General features: G+C 41.5%; 1 protein-coding gene across 1 annotated transcript; it reads left to right on the top strand.

Moving 5' to 3' along the window:
- ATP6V1E1 (ATPase H+ transporting V1 subunit E1) lies at nucleotides 338-9,492 on the top strand. Its single transcript, XM_021390285.1, has 9 exons — nucleotides 338-496; nucleotides 2,497-2,562; nucleotides 3,521-3,630; nucleotides 4,105-4,171; nucleotides 5,425-5,514; nucleotides 6,774-6,842; nucleotides 7,266-7,360; nucleotides 8,216-8,303; nucleotides 8,868-9,492. Exons 1-9 carry the CDS (start codon nucleotides 464-466, stop codon nucleotides 8,928-8,930), a joined length of 681 nt encoding a protein of 226 aa, XP_021245960.1. The 5' UTR covers nucleotides 338-463; the 3' UTR covers nucleotides 8,931-9,492.

Raw genomic sequence — 10,782 nt, 5'->3', positions numbered from 1 at the left:
ACACGCGTAAAGTTTTGCCATCAAGCAGCAGCAGTAATAAAACTCAGAAGAATCAGCGCGTGTCTCAAAAACGGCCTTAACCATAGCGCGATAGGAGGTCACAGTAATTGAAAAAGGCTTGGGACCCCCACGGCTTGTTGCTGTGGTGCAAGCGAGGCGCTTTAACACCCCACACCGGAGCGCAACGCCCCTATAACTCAGCCCACGTGCAGGCGCTGACGCGCTGCCCGCGGGAGGAGCCGAGCGCGGCCGCAAGATGGCAGCCTGCCGCACGCGATGCCCCGCCCCCTGATGACGTCACTCGGAACTTAGGTTCCTATTGGCCGGGAGGAGGGAGCGGGCGGGGCGCGGTGACACAGCGGCAGCTGTGACCCGAACCGGATTTGATTCCACCCGCGCTCGCCGCCGGTCCCGCCAGCCGCTCCTCGGGCCCCAAGCGCCTTCCTTCGCGTCCACCGCCGCCATGGCGCTCAGCGATGCCGACGTCCAGAAGCAGGTAGGGCTCGGCGCGGCGCTGCGCGGCGGGTGGGGGGTGGTGGTGGCAGAACGGCGGCCTGTAGGCTGCAGCCGAGATCGCCCTGAAGCCGGCCCGGGTGCGGTGCTGTCTGCAGCGCATGATTGTTCTTTGAGGCAGATAAATACATTGCCCTACACGAGCACTGCTTTTTTTAGATGTTACCTTAAGGGTTTTTCTCCTCTTTTTCGTACAGCTACGCCAAATCGAGCTAACTGGATTTTAGCACTCATCTGTCCTTTTCACTTCTGTACCGTAAAGCAGAGCGGTGCAAGCCAGGCTTCTTCTGCAATGGAAACTTCCGAGGCTGAAGCCTGAGCTGTGGACGCTGAAGTCCTGAGGAGGACGCTTCCTCCTGGGCCAGGGCACTGTGTCCTTATTGACAGTAAATAGTGCCCCTGCCTGGAAGCCCGCTCGGTGCCGGGTTGGACGCGGTGTGTGCTGTTAGCGACTGCACAGATCCAGCCTGGGCCGGCCCTGCGGGCCGTGGGCAGATCTGCCAGGTCCCAGGTGTCCTCTGCATCATAAGTGCTTTGTGTCTCACTTTCTCATTCAGTAAACATAGTCTCTTGGCAGGGAAGCATCACATTGAAAGTAAGATCAGTAGGCCGCCTTTCTCCAAAAGGGGAGTTGTGGCATTGCGTTCTCTCGTTATTTATTTGCAGAGCTGCTTGGTTTTATTTTCTTTCCTTCCTCCTCTGTGAAAATTGTAAAAATAAAGCCGACCTTGCGTTGGCGTTGCTCTGCTACCTTGGGCGTGAGCTTCATGGGTTAGTGCGGGCTTTGTGGATATGTGAAACACACAGTGTTAATGGACTTTCACACCTATAACTTTCCTGCCATTGTTCTGCGCTACTGAACCTAGCTTGGGTGAACCTGTGGACTGGAAAAGAGTGCTGCTGGTGGCACAATGGTTCTGTGTGTGCATAAATCCTGGCATGAATTTGCCAGCTGACCCTCTGAACTATTTGCCATGACACTTTCAATAATTTTCACTTTGAAAATCATCTCTAAGTAAGAGTTTTTCTTACTGGTATACTTGCTTGTTTTCTTCTGGCCGCGATGTTTGGTCGATTCTTCCATCTAACCTTGCTAGTCACGTCTAGCTAATGCCATCCTGACATCTAGGACTTCCCATGGAAAGGATGATAATTTTCTTCAATGCAAGGCTGTTCAGCAAAACTATGTCCACTTTTTATCTGCCTCTCCCGTCCTTTCTGAAATGCAAGTAGATCTAAAGCTTAATTTTATCAGCCATCTAAGTCAGGCAAACAGGATAAGAAACTGACATTGCAGGTGGACTTGTGCTTAGAAATGTTGCAAACCGGAATTCAAATAAAAATGGTTGACTTCATTTTGAGGATGTAGAAACCTGTTCATTTCTTTCACAGCATATGCCTAAAATCTTCCAGTTTCCTGTTACCATTTGTTTTTTCATGCCTATGGGCACGGTGCTGTCTGCCCATGGGCTCTGTTCTCACATCAGCACTGTTATTTTAAAAGCTGTATTTTGACACCAGATTCTATAAATGAGATCTTACATGCGAGTTTGCTCAGACCAGATTGTGAAACGTGACTCGTCATTAAGTGCAAGCAAAAAAGAGGGGTTTGTGGTCCACTTGAGTGTACGATCCACTCCATCTGCACTTGGAAATGCGGTTTGATTGGGCAATGATTCCTTAGGGTCTGCTCCAGATCTGAACCGAAACTTAAGCCTGGTCACAGAATGGCGTAAGATAAATAAGCAGAATTTAATACAGTTGGTTTCCATGTTTTTGAGCTGTTGGACCTGTGAAGCAGTTTCAGAAAGCTTCTTCAAGTTGAATGTGTTAGTGCATACCAGCCTCTAAACATTGTGTCACGTACTTGATGTGGTATCTATCAGCAAGGTCCGTTCAGGTCCCATCTGTGCCTTTCTAAGGGATACACTTCTCATCAAAATCCTTTCTAACAGAAAATACCTTTTCTCTCTCTTGTTACAGATCAAGCATATGATGGCTTTCATTGAGCAGGAAGCCAACGAAAAGGCTGAAGAAATAGATGCAAAGGTAAAAGCGGAAGTTCAATGTCAGTAAGTGCAAAAGGAGAACTGCTTCTGACATCCTGGTTTGATAGTTGCACTCAGAGCAGTCCTAGGAAACTTCTGTAGTTTCTTAAGATTTATTTATTGTGTAGTGAAAACGATGCTGCCAAATACAGTTGATGTTTCTTACGTGTTTACAAATCAAAACAAGGTAACTGAGTTGGAGCTGTTCTTTTGCCCAAGTTTCTTAGCGGTTCTTAAATGTGAATTTATTCATGTCTAAGTTCACTCACTTTTTTTTATGCAAGCAGGAGAGCTGAATAGCAATGTGAACAGACTGGAGTAAGTGGAACACTTTCCCCACCTCTTCTACATAACTTGGCAACGCAAAGAATTGTGGGAATTTTCTGCATAATTAAGAATTCTGCTAAGATTTCTTGTGGCAAGCTGTTCTCTTATTACTCTGAATTTTGCTTGACTTGCATTGTATGTCAGGCATAGACATTAGTAAGAAATCAAAGCAAGGATGCTAGTAATTGGGCACAAGTGTTCCTGCATGCAACAAAAAGAAAAAAAAAAGGTGAAAGTTAACTTTTTGAATTACTTTGATGAAAGCTTGTTTGTAAACAGGTTTGTAACTGTTCCTAAACCTATGTAGCTACCGGCAGACTCAGTTCTAGATGTGGTTTAGTAAGTGTCCTGGGGAACGAAAGAATACATTTATATTTATGACATGGGTTGAGTTATTTGCAGAATTCCTCGCTGACATACTCACAGACATGCTGATGAAATAAACTGTATCATAGTCAGGTTCCCTTTGACTTGAGTATTGGTTGAGATGTTTTGTTTACAGGGAACCATAAATTGTATGATCCTAGTTTATTTGCCAGTGTGTTCTTAAAGCGTGGCTATTTCATTTGATTCTGTTTTTTTTCAGCCCATGGAATCAATTTCCACTTCAGTTCTTTAATTTTTTACTGTAGGCTGAAGAAGAATTCAACATTGAGAAGGGTCGCCTTGTTCAGACGCAGAGGCTGAAAATCATGGAGTATTATGAAAAGAAAGAGAAACAAATTGAGCAGCAAAAGAAAATGTAAGTTGCTTAGGCCAGATGGTTGGCTTCAGAGCCTGAGCTCTCCTCTTCTTATTAATTTTCTACAGAACTCTGGTAAATGGACAAATTGCAGCTCAATGTTTTGAATTCTAACTCTGAATTTCTAAATTTTTCTGAGGAGTAATTGCAATTGTATAACTGGTAGGAGGTTTGGTGAAAAAAATCTATCTTAATTCTTATGTAGTTAATGTCTAAAACTTTAGCTTGGTCTGTTACTGTGGCAGAAATGATTGTGTCAGATTTAGCTTTGGTGGGTCTTTACTGAACGATGGGATTCTGCACTGTAACCATTTGCACGAGTTCAGACACAAGTTGAAATATTTAAGCAGGCTTTGTTGTTAAGCTCTGTCGTATTGCTATTTTTAAATGTGAAGTATTCAGTTAAATGCTGCAGTTTGTCTGTCTGTATTCAAAGTCTGATGGGCTGATTCAACTTTATCATGCAACTTGCAGTCAGATGTCCAACCTGATGAATCAGGCAAGACTGAAGGTCCTCAAAGCAAGGGATGACCTTATTTCAGTGAGTATGTCTGCAGTAAAGAGACCAAGGTTTGATTCCTCCCATCTGTTAGATAATTTCTTCATTCTCTGTAGAAAAACATGGCTTGTTATTGAGTAATGTTTGCATTGCTTTTCTTATCCCATCTCAAGCAGTTGGAGTCTTCTGTATGCTGGCTAGGTGGTGCTGTTGAGCTGTTGGAAAACAGCCGTTCAATATAAAACATTTGGTAATGTTGTTTGAGTCAGCGCTGCTATGAAGAAGGAGAGTTAGGAGAAGAAAATGGCTAGTTTCAAATTTTTGACTGTATTGATAGTGAAGAAGAAGGGGGTGGCTAAAGAACTAGCTGTATTGTGACTCTGCTGGGTGATCTCTTCCTCATGTATCAGCTGACTCAATCTCATGCTTCTGAGTAATGCATAACACTCTTCCTCATTTAAAAACCTTTAGAGTCACATGCTAGCCGTTCTTTCTTCCCTTATTGGCTCTTTGCTCTAATTTGTGAGCAATAAAGGTGATCCCTTCCAGAAATGCTGTGTTACTCTAGAGTCAACAGTATAACTGGATTTTGACTGTGGTGTTGAATTGTGAATAGTCTTATATTTTACAACTGCTTACATTAGCGTGCACTTCTCCATTAAACACTGTAAGGCAGAACAGTAAAGAAGGCTTTATACCAAATCATACAGTTGCTTTATCTGAAGTAATTACAGGAATGGTTCAGTTCTAGGAGCTGTCTTTGAGTTGAATTTTGAAGAAAGTTGAACCAGTCTCTCCTGATACTGATTTACTGAGCAAAGACGTTCAACAACAACTACTCCAAAATAAAAATAAGCTTTTACTTTTGATTTTCAACTTGCTTTTTCTTACAGTATTCATATTCTCTTTTCAATGTTAAAAAATATAGATTTCTTTGCTTGATCACAAAGCTGGAAAAATTAGTTTAGATTAGGTAACTCTTTATAACTTGTTTAGTTTGTGTGAGTTAATATAAATACCATCCTTTTACTACTGAGGTCTCTCTTCTTCATGGAAAAAAGAACTGCTGTCTGGTTATACTGGGTTCAGATCAGGGCAGAGAATGGGGAACTGTTTGGAAAGGATGTTGTGCCATGCACATAGATGAAGGTCTAGCTTGGATGAACACCAGCTGGAGTGTACATTTACGTGTTGGCAGGGTGTGATAGCTATAATAGGAGTACAGAAAGTTGGTAGGCATGAAACCAAATGCCAAACAGATGGGCTCTGCTGATCTGATTTTCTTCTGAATGTAGGATTTGCTGAATGAGGCCAAGCTAAGACTTGCCAAGGTGGTGAAGGATACTGCCAGGTACCAAATACTGCTGGATGGACTAGTTCTACAGGTAAATATTTAAATCATAGCAAATAAATGATTGCAGCTCTGTTCGCTGAGGCATCTTTCTTCAAACGTAACCAACTCTAGAGGTTACAGTTGGATACAGCTACTATAGATCAAATGTTGCTGGATGATCTTTGAGTTTTAAACATCACTTCTGCTATATCTTTTGATCTTAGATTCTGAACAGGTACAGCTGCAGTTTATTCTGAAGTGTAAAATATAGTATGCCAGGCAGCTGACTTCCACTGTAAGAATGATTGCAGATGTGTGCACATAAATTGTATGTAACATGCACGTTTAGGATGCACGCTTTAAGCTTCTGTGGTAGTTAGCTGGAATGAGCCACTCAGATGCAGCTTTGGCTAAGACTGTTTCTTCAAGCCTAGAAGTCAGTAGTTACCTGCAAAGCTAGTCCTGGCTTCACTGCAATGTGGCATGTGTTTGTGACACACGCAAAGCATGAATCTAAACTTTACTTTACCTATAATACCATCCTCTAGCTCCAGAACTTACATGAATTTAGAAAGTGTTGGCTAGGGTCACTTGTGCAGTCACTAGTGCCACCACCTGGTGTGAATTCGTCCTTTTTGCCATAAACTCAGAGAAACCAGCCACAAACTGTCCTGTCTGCAGCTTAATGGCAGAGTGTTTTTAATAGTGTTCTCAACAGGTGCTTCCAATCCCGTGTTTTTGTTTCCATGACACATTTAGCTGTATATGCTGTGTATGAATCAAACCTGTCTCACTCGTGCAAACTAGCCACGTCAATCTTAGTTTGTTAGATCTGATCTGCTGAAGGATCAGTGCTCGTGTATTACTACAGGCACTGCAAGACAGCAGTTGTAGTTTCAGGTGCCCATTCCTATAGCATGTAGTTTCCAAGACATGCATAGGAAAATGACAGTTTGCTCAGTCTGATTGGACAGCAGTTATCCTTTTATAATCGTGTATATTATCTGGGCAACTCAATGCTGTGATATGCACATTTAGTTGTGCTTATGTTCCAAATGTTAAGCTAACACAAAAAACATATGATCTGTAGTTGAAGGCTTTTCTGGATGTTATTGCCATCTTCTCAGAATGCCTGCATGGGGTGAACATACAAGAAACTACTCAGTGGAATAGGTTAACATCGTCAGATCTTGTTTTTCAAATTGATCAGGTCCTTTCCTTTTTTTTTTTTTTTTGGGGGGGGGGGTGTGAAATAATTCTAAGACAATTAAAATGTCAGTTTTCTGATACTGTGGTTGTTATCTTGTGCAGGGATTCTACCAGCTGCTTGAGCCTAGAATAGTTGTCCGGTGCAGGAAACAAGATCTCCCAATGGTTAAGGTAAGACACCTACAGTGATATGACAGTATCCCTGCTCATGAAGGCTGAAACCTGATTGCAAATATTTGTTGCTCAGATCCCATCTGGGTGACATGAAAACAAGGAAAGCATGCCATCAAGCTGCACTTCTGCTGCAGATACAATGTAAGAGAAGGAGTATATACTTCAAGTTGGGAATCGTTTCCTTGCTTGGGTGTTACCTAGGAAACTTTAGACATCACAGCTACATTGATAATAATAATAATAATAATTGTTCTTGGCTCAAAAGCTGTACTGAATTTTTTGCTTAGTTAAAAATGCCTAATTAGAAAAAAACCTCAATCCCTTCATTTTTTTTTTTTAACTCCAAGTGAATAAGCAACCAAATCCTGATGATGTGCAAGCATTTATCTGTGTTAATTGGGTGCTTATCTTGTGTCCTAGGCTGCTGTACAGAAGAGCATTCCTATCTACAAAAATGCCACAAAAAGGGATGTGGATATTCACATTGACCAAGACAACTTCCTGCCGGAGGAAATGTAAGGGAGTCTTTTTTACTGAGCCCAAACTTAATACAGCTATTAGAACAGCCTCGGAAAATGATGTATGTAATATCCCTGCAGTGTCCACTGCTGTTCTCGTGGAACTTGGCACTTCCTTACGTTAATCAAGCAAAGATCCTGCAGCTTCCTCCAGACAAGGGCCGTCTCAGTCAAAACTGTTAATGAAAGCTTCTTGCAGCCTCCAGCCTGTTGCACGGGACTGAAGTATGGAATAACCGCATGTAGAAGCTTAATTAAGTGTTGGCCTTTTAGAGTGGGAGAATACAAATGTAGCCATGCTTTCTGTCTCAAGAGGAAGCAGACTGAATCCTAAGGAGGATGGCATGGTGCTGCAGGTTAACGACACAAAGTAGTTTGTGTTTGTTAGGTCTGCTAGGCTTTATTTCCATAAATTGTAATAATTAACATGGAACAAAGCTGCCTATTCTTAAAATCACGGATCATTTTTTGTGTATGAGCAAGCAAACAGAGCTTCCAGCACTCTTCTTTGCTTTCCAAAACCTGAATGCGCCATATAAATAATAAAATACAAAGTCTGAAACTATTTTGAAGTGACCAATTTCATAGCACTGCTTGTATTTACATCATGCTAATGAGTATCTTTGTATGTAGCTGTGTACATGGTAGCTGTGAAGATGCTTTGCTCTACTACTTCACTGCATCACTCTGTGCTGACTCTTAATAAGTCATGATCAAGAAATGTTTCTTTGCAAAAAAAAAATTCCCTATATTTCTGGCTTGCCAATAAGTGCTCATCTGGGGTAATATCTTTGCCACGTTATAGCTTTGAGATGCACCATGGATTTCATGACTTTTATTTTTCCTTTCTAGTGCTGGTGGTGTTGAAATCTACAACAGTGATGGTAAAATTAAGGTTTCTAATACCCTGGAAAGTCGGCTGGACCTTGTAGCCCAGCAGGTGAGTTTCTCTCACAGCTAAGGTGAGAAGAGAAATAATTAACTGGTTTTGTCTTGTAATTAAATCCTAATAGTGTGTGGGATCAGATTTCAACACGGATGACAAGAAGTTATCTTTTGAAGGGAAAGAAAATTACTTACTGCTCGTGCTTCTCTACAACAAACATGGCTTTTCCCCCAAAATACACTTTTCAGATGAGACATGAGCATAAAACTCTAGAAGAGATAGTATTGAAAGACTTCTGTGACTATGCTGCAGACAAGATGTTGATATACTGAGGCTAACTTTAATCACTGAAGCTAGCGCGAGTACAAGAAACTTTGGCTGAGATGCTGTTATATCCGAGTGGAAATACTGGCTGTGGCATCTCTTCCTCTTGCTGCAGTATAGGCGGTCCTTTAAGTCTTCAGACTAGCAGGCAATATGGAATCACATAAAAGCATCAGAAAACTCAAATGAATTACCTTCTTAATTTTGAAGCCTAGCCTAGCTATCACAGTATTCCTGTACTGAAGAATGCTCAGCAGTTGTGTTGCATATAACAGATGTACTCTTTCTCAACAGATGATGCCGGAAATCAGAGTGGCTCTTTTTGGTGCTAATGCCAACAGGAAATTTTTGGACTAAACCTCAATAAGAAAAGGTGGGATCTGTTCCACTGCCATACTGAAGGGGTGCAAAAGCATCCGCTAACTTAAAATCTTGAAATGTAATATTACTGTGTCATCCAATCTCTTCTTCAATGGAATAATTTTGCATACCTGCTGTGCTTAGCCTCTCCACTTGTGGTTAGAATGTATAGCTTAAAGGATATGAAGACGTGTATGTTCATCTCGGAGTGACACTAGAAGACTGGAGGCTTTTGGGCTCTTCGCTTTCCTTGCACTGTTGTGGCTCTGTAAACACGAGTGGTCCGTTTAAGGTCACTCACTTTGCTTTGGCCACGTTTCTCTCAAGTCGTCTAATCTGTGATGTAAATTACTGTGCTGCCCATGGGATATCCCCTTTCAGTTAAGGTCTTCAGTGTTATAGAGGGTATGCATTCCTTCCCAGGGTTAGTAGTTCAATTCTTGTTACTTGGTCAGGCAGTTTTCTGTTCTGTATATGTGATTTTAAAGACAAACAACAAAAAAAGCCTGAGCCTGTAAAACACTATTTATTAAAATAAAAATGTGTGTGTGTACATGGAGTTCCTTGTAGCTTCTCTCTGCATGATTGGCAGCAGCCTTTGAAAAGTGGCCTTGTGTATACGAGGACTTTACTGGGTAAACACTGTTCTGTGAAGCTAGAATTCAAGTGTATGGAGGTACTGTAAGGCTAATTGAGTAGCGTGGGATTTATAGGCAAGCCTTTTGCATAAGACTCTAGTAAGACCTTAATTTTTCCTAGAAGCGAGCCAATAGTTTTGCTATTTGATCCTTCAAATCTCTTTCACAGGAGAGTAACACAACAGCACTACTTAAATATAACTATGTATTGCCAGTTACAAATTTGTTGCTTCTGTGCAAAAGATCCAAATCGTACTCCTTTAGTAATTGTGTGTGAAGACTTTAGGAACAGCAGCTGCCTCTGTTACGACTATTCTCTCAACTGTTAACCTTTAACACCTTAAAATTTAAAGTAACACAACTATCTTCACTCCCTAACCCGTTAGGCTTTATTAACACTTACTTACTCACCCTTTGCTTCTGCAGGGATGGCTAGTATTGTCTCCACTTCCCATGGTGTAGCCTCCCTGACTAAGCCCTGGGCTGTAGTTTTGTGATGTACCTGTAATGAAGTAAAAGCCCGGGTGCATGCATGCTTCACTTTATTGTTTCCTGGTTCAAGCCGCACTGTTTGGAACAGATTTGATTTTTTTTTTTCTGATGGGTTCATCCAGCTTGTCAGTTGGGTATCTTCTTCCAGTGCTTTGAAAATGCAGTTGAGTTTATCTGGGTCTTTTTTCTCTATACCTAAAGCTAGGGAGAGAAACTATGTTGAAATGCAGTACAGTAGATAGAAATAAATAAAATCTTGAAGGGCTAGATGAGAAGTTACTACTCTTGGCAGGTGATGTCTACTATGAAGATTTGCTCCAATATTTGATGAAAAACTTTAAGCAGATCTATTGGTGACTTCTGGAGAAGTGAATGATCTAGATTTGTCCATCATGCCTTGAAAGTGAAGCATTTACATTGTCCTAGTGCTACTGCTTCCCATGGAAAACTGAGGCAAGCAATAGTGTAATGCATGTAGCTGAAGTCACAGGCAGAATAAGGTAAAGATCACACAGAAGAGACAAATGGCTCTGTTTGTTGTATATCGTTCCATGCTGATGGGCAATATTGCAATATTCAGGTAGGTTTTACTCAAGGAGAGAAAACGCATGAGTAATTATCAAGACTTTCTCCGATACTAATAACGTAAATCTGCTTCACTATGACAAAAAGGGATTCTCTATACAGTATCGGATGGGCTGCTTCTTTCATGAAGGAGT

The sequence above is a fragment of the Numida meleagris genome, chromosome 1 (genome assembly GCF_002078875.1).
Source record: "Numida meleagris isolate 19003 breed g44 Domestic line chromosome 1, NumMel1.0, whole genome shotgun sequence".
In the NCBI taxonomy this organism is placed as follows: Eukaryota; Metazoa; Chordata; class Aves; order Galliformes; family Numididae; genus Numida; species Numida meleagris.
Note: the sequence above shows the minus strand (reverse complement) of the source record. Positions and strands in the feature narration are given on the sequence as shown.

Coding starts and splice junctions, on each gene's coding strand:
- ATP6V1E1 (XM_021390285.1), top strand. CDS start 464: ATGGCGCTCAGCGATGCCGACGTCCAGAAGCAG. Junction 3,631..4,104: donor ATTGAGCAGCAAAAGAAAAT/GTAAGTTGCTTA, acceptor TGCAACTTGCAG/TCAGATGTCCAACCTGATGA. Junction 8,304..8,867: donor TGGACCTTGTAGCCCAGCAG/GTGAGTTTCTCT, acceptor CTTTCTCAACAG/ATGATGCCGGAAATCAGAGT.